The sequence below is a fragment of the Eschrichtius robustus genome, chromosome 5 (genome assembly GCF_028021215.1).
Source record: "Eschrichtius robustus isolate mEscRob2 chromosome 5, mEscRob2.pri, whole genome shotgun sequence".
Classification (NCBI taxonomy): domain Eukaryota; kingdom Metazoa; phylum Chordata; class Mammalia; order Artiodactyla; family Eschrichtiidae; genus Eschrichtius; species Eschrichtius robustus.
The window spans coordinates 19,045,186-19,067,763 of NC_090828.1; the positions used below are offsets into that span (position 1 = coordinate 19,045,186).

General features: G+C 55.8%; 1 protein-coding gene across 1 annotated transcript in view; it reads left to right on the forward strand.

Annotated features, from left to right (window-relative positions):
* Positions 1-20,814, forward strand: part of CFAP65 (cilia and flagella associated protein 65) — a 40,972-nt gene extending 20,158 nt beyond the window's left edge. Inside the window, exons 13-34 of the mRNA XM_068543665.1 lie at positions 536-673; positions 2,112-2,357; positions 2,928-3,152; positions 4,045-4,203; positions 4,432-4,582; positions 5,039-5,167; positions 6,221-6,434; positions 6,747-6,875; positions 10,061-10,237; positions 10,529-10,595; positions 10,744-10,854; positions 13,204-13,395; positions 13,503-13,661; positions 14,842-14,985; positions 15,167-15,280; positions 15,473-15,580; positions 17,657-17,701; positions 17,939-18,141; positions 18,596-18,724; positions 19,263-19,745; positions 20,431-20,568; positions 20,682-20,814. Coding sequence (XP_068399766.1) covers positions 536-673; positions 2,112-2,357; positions 2,928-3,152; positions 4,045-4,203; positions 4,432-4,582; positions 5,039-5,167; positions 6,221-6,434; positions 6,747-6,875; positions 10,061-10,237; positions 10,529-10,595; positions 10,744-10,854; positions 13,204-13,395; positions 13,503-13,661; positions 14,842-14,985; positions 15,167-15,280; positions 15,473-15,580; positions 17,657-17,701; positions 17,939-18,141; positions 18,596-18,724; positions 19,263-19,745; positions 20,431-20,568; positions 20,682-20,814 — 3,594 coding nt within the window. The remainder of the gene's footprint in view (positions 1-535; positions 674-2,111; positions 2,358-2,927; positions 3,153-4,044; positions 4,204-4,431; positions 4,583-5,038; positions 5,168-6,220; positions 6,435-6,746; positions 6,876-10,060; positions 10,238-10,528; positions 10,596-10,743; positions 10,855-13,203; positions 13,396-13,502; positions 13,662-14,841; positions 14,986-15,166; positions 15,281-15,472; positions 15,581-17,656; positions 17,702-17,938; positions 18,142-18,595; positions 18,725-19,262; positions 19,746-20,430; positions 20,569-20,681) is intronic.
* Positions 20,815-22,578: the final 1,764 nt, after the last annotated feature.

Genomic DNA, 22,578 nt, shown 5'->3' on the forward strand with positions numbered 1-22,578 from the left:
TTTCATTGTATATATGTGCCACATCTTCTTTATCCATTCATCTGTCGATGGACACTCAGGTTGCTTCCATGCCCTGGCTATTGTAAATAGAGCTGCAATGAACATTGTGGTACATGACTCTTTTTGAATTATGGTTTTCTCAGGGTATATGCCCAGTAGTGGGATTGCTGGGACTAGAACATTTAAAATGACTTTTGCGGTTCACACTTGTGGCTTGCATTATATTTCTATTGGCCAGTGCTCTCTGGCCACATTCCTGCAGGATGAGTGCTGCTTTCACATCCCAGCCCCACCCTCATCTGGCTGGGAGGGTCAGAGAGCACGTTTACTGAGTGCTCAGTGCTGAGTGCTCAGGGCAGGGCCTGGCACACAGCGGGAGGGGCTGCTATGACTGCTGTTCTCTGCGCTGTCTTCCCATAGGGCCCCTCCCTCTGGGCCCCATGTAGGGCTCCTGCAGTACAGGGCAGGCAAGCTGGGGTGCCCCACAGGGTCAGACACAGGACTCAGCCTATCCATGGGTCCGGCCCTCCTGCAGGTCCTGCGGAGCTACAACAATATCGAAGAAGACTGCACTGTGTGCCCCTCCTGGTGCCTGAGGCTCCGGGCACGAGGGCACAGCTATTGTGCTGGCTTGGAGCACCACATCCCTCAGTATACCCTGGATGCGCCCAAGGTGAGCGTGGCCCCAGCAGCGGTGGGAGGTGGAACAGGGGAGCCTGGCTTCTGCCGTGGCCTGCAGATCCCTCTCCTGTCTCTGATGGCCTCAGAAACATGTCGAGCACCCTCGCTGGCCGTCCCAACCTCCCCACTGCCAGCCCCTGGGGCTCTGTGCCCATCAAGGACTCTCTCCTGGACCGCAGCACTGGGACTGGGAAGGGGCTGGGGCTTAGACCTATGGCTCCGGCCTGCCCCACCTGAAATACTCCCCGGTCCTCTCACTCAGGTTTAAAAGTCTCCAGCTCCTCCGTTCGCTATGTTTACTGAGTGCCTGCTAGGGATATAACCACCCACGTCATGAGGCCCTGCCCGTGGGGATCATCCAGCCCTGGAGGGGTCGCAGAACCCGCCCCTTGGTTGGACCCCATCCTCAGGGAGTCATCATTCCCAGGTCTCTCAGAAGGGCCCTTGGAGGCCCCGTCTGACCTGAGCCCCAGGATGACGCAAGGCTGAGAAACATAGATTCTAGAGCCAGGTGGCCAAGTTCTAATCCTGGTTTCTCCTTCGATGCCTCTTCCCAGCTTCCATTTCCAACGTCAGTCTTTTCATCTGTCTGCACTTCCCCCATGCCTCATGTTGCTAGAAAGGTGCCACTTTTGGACAATGTGCTTGGGGTGATCTTGCCCCCCCACTAGTTATACTTCTGCTCAAGGGCACCCCTTCCCAAAGCCCTCCTGACTGCACAGGGGCCCCCTCGCTGACCCTGACCCCCACCCCTTTCCCTTGACCAGTTCCTCACAGCAGTTTGTGGCCTTTACTAAAATCCAGCAGATTCTGGGCCCATGTTGCCCCCTAACGCCCCCCCACTGCCTCACGCACGGTGCTCATCTCCCCAGCTGGATGGGGCACCCAGGGCAGCGATTTCAGCCTTGTGTTTGGTACCCGGCCCAGCTCTTTGCCTGGTGCTGGCTACACCCTAAATGCTTAAGGAATGTTTGGAAGCTGGGATTGCTGGGGCTTTCCCTTTCCCAGAGTGGGGTTCCCCTCAGCTACCAGCATGAGAATCATCTAGAAGGGGCTGCTTACCCCCAGAGCTTCTGGACCAAGATCTCGGAAACTGGGTTCTCCAAAGGATGATTTGAGGGCGCCCTAAGATGGAAGAAACTTGGGGTGGGGGGTCTCAGGGGCCTGAGTTTCCCGGAGCCTGTTCCTGTGGCCACCCCATCTCTCTGCCTGGAGGTCTCAGGAGGACAGAAGCATTTTTTGGTGCCACGCTGTGTCCCTCCATTCCCTGCCCCCAGGGCACTGACTGGGTTGTGCAGAGACATCTTGGATCTCCTGAGAGATGGCTCCACCCAAGCCCACACAGACTTCCCTGAGTGTGTGTGTGTTTGGGGGGGGGATGGGCAGGGCGTGTAGATCTGAGCATGCATCCCTCTTCTCTCGCACCCCAGCTATTTCCTGCAGTGTCCCCCAGCGAACCCTCCTACCTCAGCCTGCTCCTGATCAACAAAGGCTCCATGCTGCTGACCTTCAACCTGGCCCCGAGAAGCAGCTCAGACGTCTCCCTACGGCCCAGCTCGGGCCTCGTGCCCCCTGGGGCCCACCAGATCTTCCTCATCTCTACCTACCCCAAGGGCACCTCCTGGAAGCAGCATGTTTTCTACTTGCAGTTCAATTTCTGCCCCCAGTATCTCAAGGTAGGAGGCAGGGGTAGGGACTGGGTCCTCAGGAGGGGGCCATAGTCTGGGGCTTCCCTTTTCAAAGCCACATTCTGGGACTGGCCTCTAAAGCTCCCCTAAAGTAGCTCAGGGGCTATTCCTCCTCCAGGAAGTGGCATGGCAGGGAGAGGACCCCTCGGCTACATCTGGGAACAGCTATCCTCAGGACCCTGCCTGTCCACCTTACGGGGTCGGGACAAGAAAAGGGGTGCAGAGGTCCCCAAGGAAGGACTGGGGGCAACCCAAGACTCATATCTGCAGGTGGTAGAAGGGTGTTTGGGGCCAGGGCAGGGAAAGGGTCCGGGGTGTTGGACCCATGTCTGGCCCATGAAATGGTCTGTACATCCTCTTTCAGTCCCTGAGTTCTTTTCCTTATCTCCTGGGTCAGTCACTACATACTCTGCCTTTGGCAGAAGCTGCCCATGCGCAGGCTGGTGGAGGGCCTTTTGCTGCCCTCTCCGAGGGGGAAAAGCTGCCCGCCCGTGACTTTTGGGGGAGCCAGGGCTGCAGGGTGACGTCAGGGCACTGTCCTCCCTTCACTGGCCCCAGGAGGTAAGCATGCAGAGCCGGGAGGAGCCGCTGCAGCTGAAGCTGGACACCTGTAAAAGCGTCTTCTTCAAGCCCACCTGGGTGGGTTGCTCCTCCACCAGCCTCTTCACCTTCCAAAACCCCTCGCGTCTACCTCTGGAGTTTGAGTGGAGGGTCTCCCAGCAGCACCGGAAGACGCTGGCCGTCCAGCCCACCAGGGGGATTATCCAGCCCAATGAGAGCCTTGTGAGTGCCCTGCCACACTGCCAAGGGCCAGAGGGAAGGGGCCCGTCATCCTCACCTTCACCATCGTCTCTTACACATGCCTATCAGGGGGCAGGCTTACTTTCCCATTCAATCCACAGTCATTTCTTCCAGCCTTATGGGTCGGTATGATTGTTACCACACCCCCATTTTACAAAGAAGAATTGAGACTTAGAGGGGGAAAATAGCCATTTACTGAGACTGTGAATTAGGAAGTGCAAAGCTGGGACTTGAAGCAGGGTTTCTGATGTCAGTGCCCAGAAGCGAGTCCAGTCTCCATCCCTGGTCCCCACAGTGGTGAGGTCACTGGGAGATGGTGTGGAGCCAAATGGGTGGCTATCATTAAGGAGTGAGGAAGAGGGCTTGTGGACGTCAAAGTGGCAGGTCCCTGGAGGGGGCACGGATGAGATCCAAACTAGCAGACTCCCATCCCTGGTCTAGGGCCTCCTAGTTGGGGAGACCAAACTTGAGCCAAGAACCACCAACACACGGTGTCTGTTAGAAGCCGGGGGTAGTAATCTGCAAGGCGAGAGACCACACAGACTTTGGAGTCAACCTCAAGAGTTCACACCCCAGCTCCTACCAAGCGCCCTCATCAGCTTTGTGACCTTGGGCAAGTTACCCCACTTCTCTGAGTCTCCAGTTTCTCATCAGACAATGAGGCACTAAAATAATATCACTTACCTCGTGGGGCTAAGGGATCGAGGGGCTAAGGGAGATAACATAGCACATGATGTGTGTAAGTGCCTGGCACGGGGAGACACTCAGAATGGGTTACCATAGCCTGATATTCTGCAGCGGGACCTTAGAGGTCCAAGAGCCTGGGCAGGGGTTTCCAGAGACCCCCATGCAGGGCTAATCTCTGTGACCCCAGACGCTGACGTGGACCTTCAGCCCTCTGGAGGAGACCAAGTACCTGTTCCGAGTGGGGATGTGGGTCTGGGAAGCTGGCCTGCCCCCAAACACTAAGCCCTCCGCCACCACCCACTACATGCTCCGGCTGGTGGGCTTGGGCATCACCAGCAGCCTCTCCGTGAGTGGGAGGACCCCGGCGGGTAGGGGAGGGGGCAGGGGACCAGGGCATATGCGGGAGGGAAGGCCCCAGGGTGCCTGAACGCAGGGGGTGGGAGTCTTCTGGCCCCCCGGCTCTCACCCCTGGACCTGCCCTTCCTTGGGGATTCTCTGAGGCCAGGGTTGGGAAAGACGGGGCCATGGTCCTGGCGGAGCCCCCCACCCTGGCCTGGCTGACTCTGGCCCTCAGGCAAAGGAAAAGGAGCTGGACTTTGGGAACGTGCTGGTGAACAGCAAGCAGACCAGGATGCTGGTGCTCCTGAACGATGGCAACTGCACCCTCTATTACCGCCTGTTCCTGGAGCAGTGCAGCCCTGAGGCTGTCGGCAATGGCCCCCTCGGTACTCAGGCCTGGGCGGGACTGGGCTGGGAGGCAGGCAATGAGGGGCGCTGGTTAAGACTGGTTAACCAGACCATGGTTCGGGGGCAGGCAGAGCAGGGCTTAAAACTTGGTGCTTCCACTTCCTAGATGTGTGGTGTTGCCGGGTGATTGTCCTCTCTGAGCCTCAGCTCCCTCATCTGTAAAATGGGGCTACTGGTGGCGCCTGCCTCACTGAGCAGCTAGGTGGCGCAAAGTGCTTAGCAGATGCCAGTGACACCAAGACACGTCCTCACACTGTCTTGATCTGGAGGAAGCACTCTGCTCCCCATTTCCTGGCTCAGGGCCTGCTCTCTAACCAGAGCAATGCTGGTCCAGGGGAGAGTATCTGGGGGGGAGCAAGAGGAAAGGCTGGACCTCTCTGGGCTGCACTGAGGGCCTCCTCTGCCCTTGACCCCACCCGGTCATTCCTGAGCAGCTCTGCAGCTGGACCGCACAGAGGGGAGCATGCCGCCCCGGTCCCAGGACACCATCTGCCTGACCGCCTGTCCCAAACACCGCTCCCAGTACTCCTGGACCATCAGCTACTCTCTCCTCTCCCACAGAGGTACCTGGGCCATCTGGCATGGAGAGTCAGGACCAGAGAGGAAAGGGGGAGGACTGTGTGACCAGGACTTGGGGTGGGAGGATGCCAAGGGTTCAGACAGAGCTAGCAGAGTGGGTGTGAGTGTGCCAGGGTGTGCCTTTGGGTGTCTGGTGAATATGCCTCATACCAACCACATCTGTATGTGTGGGTGTCCGTTTGTGTGTGCCTGAGCTGTGGAGGACTCAACGTGAAGAGCTGGGCGCTGTGCTGATTTACTGTGGGATCTTAAGCAAATCCTCAGCTGCCCTGGGCCTCAGTTTCCTCCTTCATAAAATGAGGTTGTTACCATCCTGCCCCGGGGCTGCCTGCTAGGAGCCCAGCACAGGAGAGTGGCTAAGAGTGTGGACTCCCTGGAATTGGATCCTGGCCTCAGCACTTATTAGCCATGTAATCTTAGCGACTTGTTTAACCTCCCTATGCCTCAGTTTCCACATCTGTAAAATGGGGATAATAATGGTGCACAGGCAAACCTTGAAAACATTATGCCAAGTGAAAGGAGCCAGTCACAAAAAGCCACACATTGTATGATTCCATTTATGTGAAACACCCAGAATAGGCAAATCTACAGAGACAGAAAGTAGATTAGTGGTTGCCAGGGGTGAACGGAGAGTGACAGCTACTTGGTACTGGGTTTCTTTGGGAAAGTCTGAAAATGTTCTAAAATTTGTGGTGATGGTTGCACAACTCTGAATATACAAAAAATATCACGGAATTGTATGTGTTAAAAGGGTTAATTTTATGGCATATAGATTATATCTCAATAAAGCCATTAGTAAGTATTATCAATAGTTTGAAAACAGTGCACAGTGGTGTTTGCAAAGCACTTAGGACAGTGCCTGGTCCATAGAAAGTATCAGATAAAGTTTGGCTGTTGTTGGAAGCAACCCAGAGTCTGCCCCTGACAAGGGTCTTGGGACAGGTTTCCCGGGACCCCTGCATCCTCAGCCTGTACGTCCCGCCCCAGGGGAGCTGGGAGGTGAGCCCACCCCTCTCTCCCACACCGCTTTCCCCCAGATAACAAGGTTGGGGAGAAGCAGGAGCTGTGTCGCGTGTCCCTGATGGCCGTGTACCCCCTACTCTCCATCCTGGATATCTGCTCCATGGGCAGTGCCGAGGGCATCACCCGGAAGCACCTGTGGCGCCTCTTCTCCCTAGACCTGCTCAACAGTTACTTGGAGCGTGACCCCACCCCCTGGGAACTCACCTACAGAGTGCCCACCCGGCACAGGTGAGGTGGGCCTGGGGGAGAGTCAGGGCCTGTCTGGGGATGTTCTTGGAGCTTTCCGTCCATGCCCTCAGCCCCAGGCCCTGTCCCAGAAGGGGCTCCCTATCTCCTCCCCAATTCCTGCCCATCCCCGGAGGAGCACGGAGAAGGCAGGGATGGGCTTGAGGTCTAAAGTGCTGACCCACCCCTGCCCCTGACTCCCAGATTCTCCCAATTTCCCACCTGTGGGGAGATGGGTGCCAAGCCAGCCACCCCTGGAAGGGCCCCATCCTGTCCCCAGCCCTGTTTCTGAGACCATTTCTCTGCTCCACACAGCACCAGCCAGATCCCCTCTGTCTTCACCCCTCTGAAGCTCAACTTCAATTTTGGGGCAGCACCAATAGACGCCCCACCCTCTGTGGTGCTCCTGGCCCTGAAGAACAGTGGAGTGGTGCCCCTGGACTGGTACAGAGGGGATGCCCGGGGGACCTGGGGGACAGGGGCTTGGAGGCCTTCTCTTGCTGGTGGTAGCCCTGGTCGCCTGGTGTCTGTGAAGTGTGCCCCCCGCCCCCACTGATGGATGTAGAGGCCAGGGTGAGACTAGGGCCGCCCAGCAGGACACCAGACCTGTCACTGGCTGAGTCGGGTCCACAGGCTCAGAAATGGTAGAATCACCCTATGGAGACTGGCAGGGTCATCTTCAGAGCTTAAGAAATGAGAAGTAAGCGTCTCGCATCTGCTGCACGCTAACCACTGGGCTTTATGAGCCTCTTCTCCGAGCCTCACACCAGCCCTGTGAAAAAAATCCCCCTCTGCTGACTCTTTCACAGATGGGAGGCTAAGGACTCAAACAAGAGCATTCAGCCATTAGAGGCAGAGCCAAGTTCAAGCCCAGATTTGTCCAACTCCAGAATCCCTGCCTACACTGGTTAGTCAGCAAGAAGCTGCGAGGTGCTCCTGCATCCCGGGCATTGTGCTAGGCGCTGGGGCAGCCCCGACAGAGCCCCAGGCCAATGGGGGCCGGGCCTGCACGGGGGGGTGAGTTGAGGGTCTCTGGCAGGGAAGTACGGTGCTCTGCTGCCACAGCGCCGTTGTCAGGGAGATGACAGGGCTAAGCAGAGCCAGGTGAGCTGCAGGAAGGGTCGAGGCTGGCCACGGGGCAGGCTGCACTTCCCCAGTCACATGGGGCCCAGGCCTGAAGACCTGAGCCCGCCAAGCTGGGCCCTTTCTGTGCTTGGCTTTCCTCCCACTGGGGCCCCAAACTGGTGCCCAGTAAGCATCCTGTTTCCATGCCAGTGCCATTTCATTTTTCCCCTCCCTTCCTCTGCCACGCGCCTTGATTTCCTAGTAAACTTCCTTTTGATGACTTCCAACTTTGCTTGGCTAGATGGAGGTGAGAAAGAAGTGTCCCCATCTGGGTCAGGCTTAGGGGAGAGAGCCAGGGGCCCAGCCTGGGCATGGTAGTGAGTGGATAAGAGTGAACATATGCGGGGGGGTGGGGGGCCTCTGTGATCTCAGGAACCTTCCTGCCTGAGCCGAGCCATGGGGTGCGTGTGGGTGAGGCTGGTGGGGGGCTGCATCATCCGGGGTGCAGTGGTCACCCTGTACTCTCTGGGTTGTCCTGCCCCTCCCTGTGGTGGAGGATGCCGGGGGAGCTGATTCATTAAGCGGCTCCTGTGTGAGAAGGGCTGGGACTGGGAGTAACTCAGGGCTCCTGGCCCTGAGTGACTGGGAAGCTTGGCAGGCTGGTGGGGAAGGCCCAGGGCCCGCCTGGAGCTCTGGATCTGCCATTCCCTGGGTTGTCTGAGTGGCTGGGAGCCAGGCCCTGCAGGGCTCAGGAGTGGGGGCAGGAAAAGCGGCGCTGGCCCGTGTCCTGGTGTGGAGCAGGGTACTTTGGTGGATTGTGCATGCGTGTGTATTTGTTTAGGAGCAAGCCAGCTCACACTCTCTATGGAGAGGGTCCAGGTCGCTGGAAACTGGGGTGGAGGAAAGCCGGGCAGAGTGCCCACTGAGCTGGGCCGTCCATTGGGAGATCATTGGAGGTTCAGGAAGGCAGTCCGTGCTTGTTCCCGGATTCCAAACGCAGGGAACCTTCCTTGGAAGGCTTGACTTTCCTAGGCTTTCTGTGTTGTTGTGTTTCCTTTCAATTTCTTAGAAGGCTATTTTTGAAAATTCTAGCTGGGTCTCGGCTAAACTCATAAGGAACAGACTGAAGGTTTTATTCCTGCCAAGACCAGTAAGAAATGGGGAGTGTGGACTTGGCCTGCAGGCAGCAGCAGGCAGGACAGAAAACCTGCCGTGCATTTAAGGGGTGATCCCTCACAGGCATCAGATACACGGGTTAACATCATCTGTTCCCTCATTCATTCATTAAGTCATTGGCTAAATGTTGACTGGGGCTTCCTAGGTGCAGGCTCCAGGCCCAGAGCTCAGGATAGCAATGCAGATGAGCCCAGGCCCTGCCCTCCAGGTAGGGCGGACCAACCTTTTGGTGCAGGGTGACAAGTGCTGTGAAAGAGGCTTGTGCAGCCACTTGCCTCTGCTTTGGAAGTGGTAGGCGGGGGTGGGCAGATGAGAAAGGCTTCCTGGAGAAAGCTACAGCCAAGCTAGACCTGCAGCCCAGGGAGCAGAGGCAGAGAGGCTGCGAAGAGCCTCCCAGACGGAGGGCCTAGCGCGGACATGGGTAAGAGAAGAGGGCACAGTGTGGCTGCAACGTTGATAGGGGGGCAGGCAGGGCCTTGGACTCCTTCTCCTTCTGAGAAGGATTCATGGCTTGAGGCAGGGGGACAGGTTGGCAGGCTTCCGCAGTCCGCAGCATTCTAAAAGGTGCTGTCAAAATTCCTACAACAAAAGGTGGTAGCAATTTCTTCTCTCCCTACCTGTGTTCGAAGATGTCCGTTCTTTCTAAACTTACCAGCATTGGATGTAACTGTCATGATTCAGATGTGAAAATATTTAAGATTGATTCAAGGGACTTTTGATTTGCATTTCCCAACTCCCCTTGAGCCTTTTCAGATGTGTTGGCTGTTTTCTTTCCCCCTTCTGGCTGTTCCCTCATCATAACCTCTGCCCATTTTGAGGACAGTTCTGTGCCATCCCTCTGAGAGTTCAGGGTTCCTTCTTCTCAGATTGTGACCTTGGGACCCCTTTGTCACTTATTTGGTCACCATTTAGAGTGCAGTATCTGCTTTAGTACAGCACCAGGCATTACAGGGGCACTAATTCTATGCCCAGCCTTGCTTTGGATTCAAGACTACTAGCCCTCTTGGGGACCCTTGGTTGGTGCTGCTGGCATTCCTAGGTGGCTCAAATGACCCTTCCTAACAGCTTGTCACACAAACCCCTCCAGGGTCCGTGCCCAGCTCATAGTGGCCCACATATATAAGCAGCACCCTGACCCCTGGCACCCACAATGGGAGCCCCAATCTCCACTTTCCATTTAGTCACCAGGACCCTGCTTCTGTTCCTGGGTTTGGGGGCCATTATGAAATGAGAATCCACAACTGCCGCGTTTGCCCAGCCATGCATGGGACAGCTTGCCTACTGGGGGATGAAGAGAAGGCCTCCATCCATCCTGCCTGGGGCTCAGAGCTCCTGCCTCTGTTCTGACTGAGAGGCTCCACCCCTTCTGCTTTGCACCCCTTTCCCAGGGCCTTCCTCTTCCCAAGTGACCAGCAGATCGACCTGGAGCTGTGGGCAGAGCAGGTGGAGTTTGACTGCACCGAGCTGCACCAAATGCGCGTGCAGGACAATTGCATATTCTCCATCAGCCCCAAGGCTGGGAGCCTGAGTCCTGGGCAAGAGCAGATGGTGGAGTTCAAATACAGGTGCTGCCCCCACCGCCCGCCCTGCACTTCCAGTCCTGGAGACCCCCTTCCCCCCAACTCCTGGAGGAAGCTGGCCTTGTACTGTGTGACTCCAGGGTACCCTGAGTGGCCACCACCCTGAGAAGGCCCCGCCTTCCCACCTTCAGGGGAAGTTTAATTTTCCTCTTGCCCCATCCCAGCTCAGGGGTTTCCACGTAGCTGCCCCCAAAGCCATAGGTGTGCCATGACCTCTTGTTCTCCCACTCGTACCAGGGTTCGGTAACTCATCCCAGACTCTCTCCTCCCTTCCAGCCACCTGTTCATTGGCACTGATCGCCTCCCGGTGCTCTTCAAGGTGTCCCATGGCCGGGAGATCCTGGTGAGGCCCAGCCCTGGTCCTGTCCTGGAAAACCAAGAGACAGGCACAGGGAGCCGTGCTCCCTAGAGAGATGGGGGTCCAGATCTCTCTGCTGGGTACTTCAGTTCCTCCCAGGGAAGGATGCTACTCACAGGCTTTCTATTTCCAGCTAAATTTCATAGGTGTGACAGTGAAGCTAGAGCAGAAGTACGTGCACTTCACCTCCACCAGCCATCAGTTCACCCCTGTCCCCATCGGTGACACACTGCCCCCGAGGCAGGTCAGTGGTCTACATTGTCCTGGTCACCAGGAGGCTTAAGTATTGATCTCTGTGTATCTGTATCAGCCCTTGACAGGATGACAAGGACCCTGCCCTCACTCTAAGAGGTGGGGTGGCAGGTTGAACCCCAAGACTGGGCAACTGGGAGAGACCCAAGGCGAGAGGCTTCAGCTTCTTGGCACTGGTGCTAAACCTTTTGCCAGGCCTCATTCCCATGCAAAAGCAGGGAGTTCCTTCCTCTAACACAGGGTTCTTCAAACTTCTTTGACCATGAGCCACACTAATATATTTTGGAAAACCCAATACATACATACACATACAACTGAAACAAAACAAATTAATACGTGCACCACTACATGCTAAGTACTCTGATGTTTTCTTTTTTATTTTATTCTGTTCCATTTTTTAAAATGTTTTATTTATTTTATTTGACTTATTTTTATTTTTGGCTGTGTTGGGTCTTCGTTGCTGTGTGCGGGCTTTCTTCTAGTTGCGGCGAGCGGGGGCTGCTCTTCATTGTGGTGCGCAGGCTTCTCATTGCGGTGGCTTCTCTTGTTGCGGAGCACGGGCTCTAGGCGCACGGGCTTCAGTAGTGGTGGCGCGTGGGCTCATTAGTTGTGGCTCACGGGCTCTAGAGCGCAGGCTCAGTAGTTGTGGCACACTGGCTTAGTTGCTCCGTGGCATGTGGGATCTTCCCAGACCAGGGCTCGAACCCGTGTCCCCTGCATTGGCAGGCATGTTCTTAACCACTGCACCACCAGGGAAGCCCTGTTCCATTTTTTAAATGCTGGACATGACCTGATAAATTGGTTTCATGACCTGCTTACTAATGGGTCTCTGTCACAGTTTGAAAATCACTGCCCCAGAAAGGGCATCTTTCTGGAGCGTGAAAAGCTAGAATGTAAATCCTCAAAGCTATAGAATTTTCTTTATTAATTGGAGGGAATCAGGTTCCTTTGTTCTGAAAATGTACATTGGAAATCTCCAAGAGAGGATATAGTATTTTCACAAACATCTCACCGCTCTGAAATTTCTAACAATTGAGAAGCCCTTCTGTTTCTGGGAAGGGGCCTTTAGCCACTCAGCCTAGAGGCAGAGGAATAGGCTTCCTAGACCTGAGAGGGGGTCTCATAGCCCCGAGCTCTGCTCACTGCCTTACACCACCCTTTACGCCACTGGCTTCCCAGAAGCGCCACCCAGAATCCCAGACCCTCAAAAGAGAAGGCAAAGACTCACATGCCAGAGACACCAGACCACTCCCCCATGGCCCTGAACATAGACAATGGAAAAGGCCCCTAGATCTGGAGAAGACCCAGTTGTACCTCCAGCCAAACTCTACAACTGCAGCCAAGCTTCCTTTTTCATTCATAAGATGATGACAGATGGTGGCCTGGACCTGCAAGAGAGCAGAGGAAACAGAGAGAAATGAACAGATTTAATTTACATTTTGAAGACAGAATCACTGGGACTTGCTGGGGATTGGATCTGGGAAGTAAGAGAAAGGGATGGATGAAAAATGTATTGGATTCCTAGTTTGAGCCACTGGAAATATGTAGTGCCATTTGCTGAAACAAGATACACTGGGGGAGGAATAGGTTTTAGAGTGAAGAGTTTGGTTTTGGCTGAATTTAAGAGGCCTATGAGACAACCAGGAGGAGTTGTTTAGTAGTAGTTGGATACCAGGTCTGAAGCTCAGAGGGTGGTCCAAGCTAGAGAAAGAACATCAGCACATTCAGGAGTGGGTGCTGAGAAAGATGAGGGGGCTGGACCTAAAGCCAGACAAACTTTATTCTCACTGTTTTCCTTTTTCTCATCTCTAACACGGAGGCTTGGACCAGAAGATCTCTGGTTTCAGGCAGGCCGTTCTGTGATTCCCCAACTTTGGAGTTAGTCTTGGGGGACCTCATATCTTCCTTCTGCTCCCTTCTCTGCCTTTAAGCACAACTACCTCTAATGGCAGACATGGAAAGTGGCAGTCTCACAGGTAGTTAGAATGAGAGCTTAGAAAACGATGAAGGGTCTGGATGGTGCATGCATGGACATTTCCCTAAATTCCAACACTAGGGACACAAGCATTAGTGTCCCCTTATACCTTGACTAAGGTAAGTTGAGAGCAAATAAAATAAGAATTACAGATTATACTGAAATGTCACAGGCTGAAAATACAGTTATATACTTCTTGGGTGATCAAGCCATAAGGGAAATCAGAGGCATTTAAGGGAGCGCTGGGACTGTAAGGGTGACGTCACGGGGCTCAACCTGCCCTCCCACAGTGGACACAGAATCCCAGGCTCTCTGAATTGCAGCCCTGAGCTGGTGTGGAGATTTCCCTATTCCTTCCCCCTGCAGATTTATGAGCTGTATAACGGTGGCTCGGTGCCCGTGACATATGAGATCCAGACCAGCATCCTGTCGCAGGTTCAGGAAAAAAATTTTGATCACCCCATCTTCTGCTGCCTCAACCCCAAAGGGGAGATCCAGCCAGGTACAACTGCTCTTGTCTTCTGGATCTTCTCACCTATTGAGGCCAAGACCTACATGGTGAGCAGCAGCCTGGGCTAACACGGGCTTGGGGAGGGGGTTGGAGGTGGCCTCCCCAGCAGGCCTTGCTCTGACCAGTGCTTTCCCCCACCTTCTTAACTTCCCAGGTGGATGTGCCCATACACATCCTGGGATGGAACTCAGCCATCATCCGCTTCCAGGGAGTGGGCTATGACCCTCACATCATGGGCGACACAGCCCCATTCCACAACATCTCCTCATGGGACAATAGCTCCATCCACTCGAGGCTGATGGTTCCTGGACAGGTAGGGGGAAGGGAGCTGGGAAGGCCTGAGGCCTAGGAGGAGACTGAGGGCCCAGGGTGTCCACTGCAGAGGGATGGGGAGGCTGCGAAAGAAGAGACGGAGTTGAGAAGGGCGGGATACAGAGGTGAACCTGGAAGCAGCCCTCCTCCAGATTTAGGAGGCAGCACCAGCTCCATGAGAGGCTTACCCTGCCACCTAGTGCCCACAGGTGTTCCTGCTCCGGCCACTCCCCCTGCTGCAGGGCCCTCCACCCGCCCTTGCCTCTGGGCATTGGGATGGGGCTATTGAAAGGAGTAGAAAGAAGCTCTGTCATTCTAGGGCTCTGAGATATTATCTTCACATAGAACAGTCTCTCCCCTGGACCTAGATGGATTTTGCTGAAATATCTAGGGTCAGTAACACTACCTTTAGTTCGCACACTCTTCACTGTCTGACACATCCATCCATTTCCCCACTGATCCACATGCCTGTTTATTCATCCACGTATCTCTCCATCCATCCATTCACCCACTTCTCCATCCATCCATCCATGCACTCATCCAGTTACTATCCACCAATACATCTGCCTGTCCACTCTTCCACTCCTACCCTCTTTGGACTCTTACTGAAGGATGAGTACTGTGGGGTCACAGAGAAGAGCCAGACAAAGTCTCAGCTCTGGAGGCACTCAGGGTCTAGACAGAGAGAAAGTGCCCCTTCCATGGCCTCAATCTTTCCAGATACCCCTACAACACAGCTCCTGCTGTGTGCCCAGTGAAGATGCCAACAGCCGATCACCTACTAATTTACAACCATCCTTCAGAGACTCAAATTTTGTTGGCTTTAGTTCTGCCTTCTCTAAGCGAATTCTGATTTCTCAGCCCTTCCAATCCTACTTTAATGGTCAAAATCATAGGCTTTAGAGTGAGACTGCCAGGGTTTATCCCAGCTGTGCCAGTGAGAGACCTTTGGAAAATTATTTATGCTCTCTGAAACTTAGCAGCACATCTATAAAGTGAAGATGATAGTAGTACCTATATATAGTAGTGGCCTATATATTGGGCCACTGTGAGGATCAAATGCATGTCAGTTGCCTACAGTGGTACCTGGCCTGTTGAAAGCACGCAGTGACTGGTAGTGGTTGCTATGCTTAGTATTTCTTCACCTCCCAAAGCTGCTGTTGTGTTGTCTCCACCAACAGAACGTCTTCCTGTCCCAATCTCATATCTCCCTGGGAAACATTCCTGTGCAGAGCAAGTGCAGCCGCCTGCTGTTCCTCAACAACATCTCCAAGAATGAGACAATTGTCTTTGTCTGGCAGCAGAAGACTCTGGACTTTGGGGAGGTGAGAGTTCCCTGTGTTTGCAGAATCAGAACCTCCAGAGGGGCTCTAGACTCACCCCATCCCATGCCACCCCATTCCACTCTATCCCATCCCATCCCATCCCACCCCGTCCCATCCCCTATCCCATCTTGTCCCATCCAATCCCTGTGAAGCTCCAGAGACTCCTTCCCAAAATAAATAGGTGTCTGTGAGTCCTATGAGAGGAAAGGTGGCTCCCGAAGAGACGATCCCATTTGTGGTGACCCTGAAGGCCTCAGTGCATGCCAGCTTCTATAACATGGACCTGGTATGCAAGGTAGGATCAGCCTTAGAGAGAAGCTGGGATGGTGCACAGCTCCCAGTCTTGAGGTGTGGGGTGGTCTGTGAGATCCCCAGACCCCCAGAGAGAGGCAAAGGCCAACCTCTGGAAGAGTGGAGGGCCCACAGCACAGGCCCAGGCCAAGGCTCTCCAGACCTTGGTCTTCTCTCTCCTTGTCCTGAGCCACAGGTGTACCGGCAGAAACTCCTGAAGCAGTACCGTAAGGAACTGCAGGAGTGGAAGGACGAGAAGGTGCGGCAGGAAGTGGAGTTCACCATCACAGATAGGAAAGCAAAGGTGAGGAGGGCAGGGTGGGCTTTGAACACCACAGAGCTTTCTGATTGGCCTTGCCAGAGGGGACAGAGGTGGTGGTCAGAGGTGGTCCTAAAAAACTGGTCAGCCTGACTTAAGAGATTAGATTTCTTTCATTAGGCTAAGCATAGCACATCCCCAAGAGACTCTCTGGATTCTGAAAGCTGGCTGACCGTTCCCTGCTTCATGTAGCCTGTATTTAATGAATACCTACCCGGTGCTGGGCACTGGGGACCCAGGGGAAACCAGGCAGAGCTCACCTTCTGATGGAAGAGAGTGTGGCGTAGTGGTTTCAGGTACAGGCTCTGGAAACAAATTGCCCGGGTTTGTTTCCTGACTTTGATGATTTCTAGCTCTGTGATCTTAGTCAAGTTATTTAACCTCTTAGTTCCCTCAGCTGTATAATGGGGGGTAATATGACATCTGAGACTGGCTTCAAGATAATCCAGAGATGGGGTATAGATGAGACAAAATTGGCCATGAACTGCTAATTGTTGAAGCTGAGTTGGGGGTAATGGAAGATTCTTTGTAGCCCTCTCCACTTTTGTATACTTTTGAAATTTTCCATATTAAGAAGGTTAAAAAGGGAGTTCCCTGGTGGCCTAGTGGTTAGGATTCCGGGCTTCCACTGCCACGGCCCGGGTTCAGTCCCCGGTCAGAGAACTGAGATCCCACAAACTGTGCAGCATGGCCAAAAATTAAAAGGTTAAAAAGAAAAGTGGTTAAAATATTTTATTTTATTTTTTAAAAATTTACTTTATTTATTTATTTTTGGCTGCATTGGGTTTTCGTTGCTGCGTGCGGGCTTTCTCTAGTTGCGGCGAGTGGGGGCTACTCTTCGTTGCGGTGCGCGGGCTTCCCATTGTGGTGGCTTCTCTTGTTGCGGAGCATGGGCTGTAGGCGCGAGGGCTTCAGTAGTTGTGGCACGCGGGCTCAGTAGTTGTGGTTCACAGGCTCTAGAGCGCAGGCTCAGTAGCTGTGGCGCATGGGCTTAGTTGCTACGTGGCATGTGGGATCTTCCCAGACCAGGGCTCAAACCCGTGTCCCCTTCATTGGCAGGCGGATTCTTAACCACTGCACCACCAGGGAAGCCCCAAAATATTTTAAACTGTGAATAAATTGTTATCTGCTTTGTGGCACTGCTGCGAGGATTAAATGAGTTAATGCATGTAAAGTGCCTACAACAGTGCCTGACACCCAGTAAGCACTCACTAAACATGGGCTATTACTATTTATGCAGGGGAGACTGATAATAAATGATGCAAAATATCCACCTTGGATCCTCCTCCCCACGGTTGCATTCTTTTTTTTTTTTTTTGTCTGCGTTGGGTCTTCGTTGCTACACACTGGCTTTCTCTAGTTGCAGTGAGCAGGGGCTACTCTTCGTTGTGTTGCTTCTTATTGCAGTGGCTTCTCTTGTTGCGGAGCATGGGCTCTAGGCACACGGGCCTCAGTAGTTGCGGCGCACAAGCTCAGTAGTTGTGGCGCACGGGCTTAGTTGCTCTCCGGCACATGGCATCTCCCCCGACCAGGGCTCAAACCCGTGACCCCTGCATTGGCAGGCGTATTCTTAACCACTGTGCCACCAGGGAAGTCCCCACTGTTGCATTCTTGCACCTCGATCACCCCTGTGTACTCCACACTGAACCCCCAGGGAGACACTACTCCCCTCTGAACCTCTGGCCCAACTGTGAAGGCAAATCATGTCTTGAGGGCTATGGGAGAAGGGAATTCTGAATTAAGGCTTAATAAGGGAGGCTGTTTCCTTAGCAAGCCAAACCACAAAGCCAAACCAGACAAGTACCCTTGGGGCAGCCTGCATTGTTTGGTGGCATCTCCATGTCTTTCCTTTGGTTAGGTAACCAGATTTTCCATGTCTGCAGGCAGCACTTCCCTAGGGAAGGTTCTGGAAGAGGGTGTGGCTGGGAGTTGGGCAGAACCAAGAGGGCAGCAGGTGCTGACATTGATTTCAGGCCCTCCGTGGGTCAGCAGGAAGGGGAGGAAGAGGGGAGTCCCTCTAGGCCTCTTACATCCTAAGCAGGGGTCTCTTTGCTTCCACAGAGAAGGGCATATTGTACAGCTTGTGAACCTGTGAGGAAGTACAGGGTGAGGACGTAAGCCCAGGCCTATCTCCTTGGGATAACTTGAGAGGATCTTTGCTTCCTCTCCAGAGATACCTCCAACCTCTGGTCTAGTCTCCTGGAAGGGAGGGATGAAAGTGCCAGTGGGTGGGGATGAAATGCCAGGGGTGTCACAAAAGACCTGGTTGGGGGGCTAGGGACCCATCAGTGATGGGGATGCAGTCCCTAAGTCCCTGTCATCCGTGCCTCCCCTTTCCCAAAGACGCTGCCCCCCATCAAGAACCAGTGGTGTCTCAACTGGCCAACCAGCTGGAACCTTCAGATTGCGAAGGAGGAGACACGCTGGCCATGCCCCCAGCCGCCCTCACCAGTGGTGCTCAGCTTAGGCCTCACTGCCCGCGCCCATGCCACCGACTACTTCCTGGCCAACTTCTTCTCTGACTTTCCCCGCCACTTCTTGCACCGGTGAACTCTCAGGGAGGGAGGGGTCTGCTTTCTCTGCTCTCTGCCACCCTCCCGCTCTAGAACAGGACTGCCCAGACCTAACCCTTGCTGAGGGCTTGGAGCACGTGCGGCATCACTGGGACTTCTGGGGCACTGCTGGGCCCAGAATGTCCCCATTACTGTTAGGCCCTTATGAGGAGGGGGCAAAGAGCCAGAGCCCCTGGGGAACCCACTTAGGCCTCCCTGCCTCCCCTCCTTCCTTCCCTTTCCAACTTGGAGCCTCTCCAGGTCCTTTGCCGACTCTGAGAGTTGGGCTTGGTTCCCCAAATGCAGCAGCACTATGTTGGGTTAAGGCTGGGGGCTGCCCCAGACTCACCTATGTCCTCATGACTGGGCAGCCACCGTCACTGCTCATGCCCCCAACCCCAGCGTGGTGGCTTGCCCAGGCCACTCAGAATGCCACGGCCTGCCCCAGGGAGCTGCCAAAGAGGAAGTACCCCAGGGAGGAGTCGGAGGCTGGTGAGGAAGAATCCCTGGACAAGTGGGCCCCTGTCTCCAAGCAGGAGAAGCAGCTCCTGACTGACTGTCTCACCACCATAATCAGGTGACCACCCACCCCCTAAATGCTCACCCCTCCATCTCCCTAGTTCATTCGTCAATTCTGGGTCCACCCAAAGCCCCTGAAATCCCAGCCCTTCCTTTCCTGAAAGATAGAACTTCCTCACAAGATCCTTCCACTGGTGGTCCCAGGCCCTCCAGGATGGTACAGCTCTAATGGAGCTGGGTGGAGGGATCCTCAGGGCTGGGTCCGGAGTTCTGCCTTGTCATGGCTGGTAGATGTGGTCTGGAGCCAGTTCACTGTCTCTCCAGGGCTCCGGCCCTCATCTGTGTAACTCTGACATCCTGGCTCTTCCTCTACCATACAATGTTCACCTTTAAGAATCCACGGGGCCCAGAGATGCCTTTTTCTAAAGAAGGAATGGGAGGGAGCAACTGATCAGGGGCTCCCCTCCCCACACTTAGCACATGTTTGTGGACACAGTAGTCAAGAACCACCCCTTGGGGAACCCTGAAGCCAGAGCCCCCCACAGGGGGCTGCAAGGCCTCTCAGTGAGGACCTTCTCCTCCTCCCTGCCACCCAGGGGTCTGCTAGAGGACAAGATCTTCCATGAGGCTGTGGACCGAAACCTGGTGGAGCAAATGCCTTACTTCTGCCAGTTCTGGAATGAGCAGTCGGCAAGGTTCATGGCCCAGAACAGCAGCCTGCACTTAGCGCCAGCCATGTCTCAGTCCTCCAACAGCTCTGAGGTCAGCAAAGACAAAGAGGAGGAGGAAGACGAACGGAGGCTGAGGAAGAAGGAAGAGGGGGAAGAGGAGAAGAAGGACGAAGGGGAAGAGGAGGAGCTGGAGGAGGAAGAGGAGGAACAGGTGGAGGAGGAGATGGAAGAGGAGAAGGAGATGGAAGAGGAGGAGCTGCAGGAGAAGGAAGAGAAGTTGCCCTGGACGGAGATTAAGCCCACGCTGCAGCCCACGTCCCAGGAGTCCCTGAAATGGCAGTGGCAGCAACAGCTGAAGGTCTTACTGAAGGAGAAGCAAGAGCAGGATGAGAAGGAGGCCATCAGCCGGTAAGCAGCCAGAGCGAGGTGAGGGTTTGGGGTGGGGGGGTCAAGTGCAGAAGGATCCTAGGAGGCGATGGTGTGCTGGGGCTCTACCTGTGTGAGCTTCTCTTTCCAACTCAGTGTTCATTGACATCACTGTTGGAGGCTTAAGGCCTCAGTGGGAGTATTTACGAAATGGTGATCCAAGCTTTAATTTTCTTCTCCAAGAGCAGACTATTAACATTTACCATCACACCACTTCCAGGAGGGTGATTATAGTCGTCAAAGTCTCTTAAATGAGTTTTTAGAGCCAGGAGAAAAGTACCACCTCTTCTTGCACCGCCTTTCCCTGGGGCTGCTCTGTGGCTTTCTGTCCGTGGTGGGATTCCCCAGGAGTCCCTTCTGCACCGTCCCATCGCTCGATGCCTTTCCCCAACCCTGGCCCTGGGATGGGGACTCCGATTCCCTGGGTTCGAATCCCACCACGTGTACCAGCAGCGTGACGTTTGGCAACTTGGTCTGTTTAAGCCGTAGTTTGAACGTCTGTAAAGTTGGAACAAGGATGCCTCATAGTGTTGGGAGGGCGGGGAGTTAAAGTGAGAATCCACGTAGAGCACGCGGCAAACGATACAGCACAGAGGAGGCCAGCGGAGAACAGAGAGCGCGGTCGGTGGCGGCGCTGACCCCGGCGCCCCCGCCTCCCGCCCCGTAGGCTGCCGGCTTTCGTTAGCCTGCAGGAGGCGCTGCTGGAGAACGTGATCCAGAACATCCTGGTGGAGGCGAGCCGCGGGGAGGTGGTGCTCACTTCGCGGCCACGCGTCATCGCCCTGCCGCCGCTCAGCGTTCCCAGGTTGGGGGGCCCGGGCCAGCGGCCGCTGGAGGGGCGCGAGGGGCTGCAGGGGCGGGCAGGCTCGGCGGGAAGCCTCTCCCCGACCCCACTACCTGGGGCTTTCTGTCATCCAGGATTCTGACTCCTGACTCGCTGCCGGCGGCGTCCCCGGGGCCGCAGCAAGCGGAGATGCCCGGCTCGATTGAGCCGCCCCCCACCAACTGTTTGCAGACGCCAGCGCCCACCCTCTCCGACTTGCAGCTCTAGGTTCCTCCCGCCCCCCTCTCCATCACCCCACAGTAAAGCATCTAGCTTTTTTTCTATATCTGCCTTGACTTTATTTCCCCGACGCGACAAGAACTCGCGCGCGCGGTCTGAGAGGGACAGATGGTGGAAGCGGCCAAGGTGGACCGCCTAGACTCATTGGAGACTTAGGGGCTGGGAGGTTGCGCCTCTCCACTCCACTCGGCAGCTGGGCAAGAGTTCTTGCTGCTCGCTGCCAGGCGCTGGACCTGGTCTGGCCAGTGGAGGGCGCTTCGGGAGGGGCCTGGCTGGCCTTTGCCCCAGCAGAGACGGGTGGACAGGAGCCGAGCGCCAGGCCTGGTCTGCGCAGCAGGTGGCCGCGGAACAAGGTCGCCACCCCTACCCTTTCCCCGCCGCGCTTGCTCTGAGGCTCGGCCCTTCCACCTCTAGCTTTTTCTCAGCATCTGCCGGGCTCCCGGGACTCTGCTGAGGTTGGGAAGGAAGGGAAATCGAGGCACTTCGCGGAGGGCCAAGAACTAGACGCTGGGGTGCGGGTGGAGATCATCGCTAGACAGCGGGCCACAGACCCTACTAAACGACTCCCATCGTGAATCTGAATCCCCAGACCAGGGGATGTCCCACTTTCCCTAGGATACCCACCTCCGGTTCCCCCTAACCTCCGCCTGGCAGCCTCTGTCCTCGGCTCCTCCCCCCCTCTCCCCGAGGCAGGTGGGTGGAAAAGTGACATCTGGTGTTGTTCCAGAGGCGCCCAGGTCCCCGACACCCCCCCTCCACCGCCACCGCCAAGGCCTCGGAGGAGCTCCGGCCCCAAAGCCTAGGCGGGGGCGGGGAGAGGGGCGCTCCGCCTCCTCTGAGTCAATATTTGCCCCGAGCAAACGGGCGCCCGGACAGGTGTGAGTGAGTGAGTGTGTGTGTGTGTGTGTGTGTGTGTGTGTGTGTGTGTGTGTGTGTGTCTAGGGGCGGGGACTGAGTAGGCCGTATAAAGCGCGCTGAGCCGGGGCTCCGGCACAAGCTCCGGGGCGTGCGCTGGGGACCAAGCCAGGCAGGGCCCGGTCGGGTAGAGGGTTGCCAGGAAGGGAGGGGCGGGCCAGGTGCGCACCTGTAGTGGCCACTGCGGCCGCCGACGTGTCAGCCGCAGACGCGCGCAGGTGAGGGCGGCAGCTAGCGGAGTGCTGTGCCGCACTGCGCTCGCCGAAGACCAGGACCAGGAGACCACCGAGGGCCGCAGCCTGGCCCCGGGCCCTCCGCTCCCGCCCCGCGACGAGCCCCTCGCACAAACCGGACCTGAGCGTTTTGTTCGTTCGGCTCGCGTGAGGCAGGGGCGGCCTCTCAGCACCCGCCCGGGGGCCCGGCCCGATCGCCACGCAAGCACCTGTCGCCGCCGCCGCCGCCATAAGGGTCGGAGAGGCTGTGCGCCGCTCCCCGGGGAGATCCGGCTCCCATCCGGCCCCGCCCGCCCTGCCTGGTCCTGCCCGCAACTCCTGGGCTGCCCGGCTCGATTCCGGATAATACGGGCCGGCCGAGCAGGCTCCACCGGGTGGCATGGGGGGCTGTGGGCCTGGTCAGGAGCCCTTCCGGAGGTGAAAACCCGGCTTCTAGTCCGGCTCTGTCCCAGCGACTTCTGTGGCCTTGGGCAAGTCATTTCATGGCCTCTCCTCGGGCTTTCCTCCAACCCCCATCCCCCATTTGCTCAATGAGGGGGGTTGGTCTGGCCTCCCGCATGGGGCCCACCAGTCCCCATATCCTAGTTTCTGGGCTTTTAGCAAT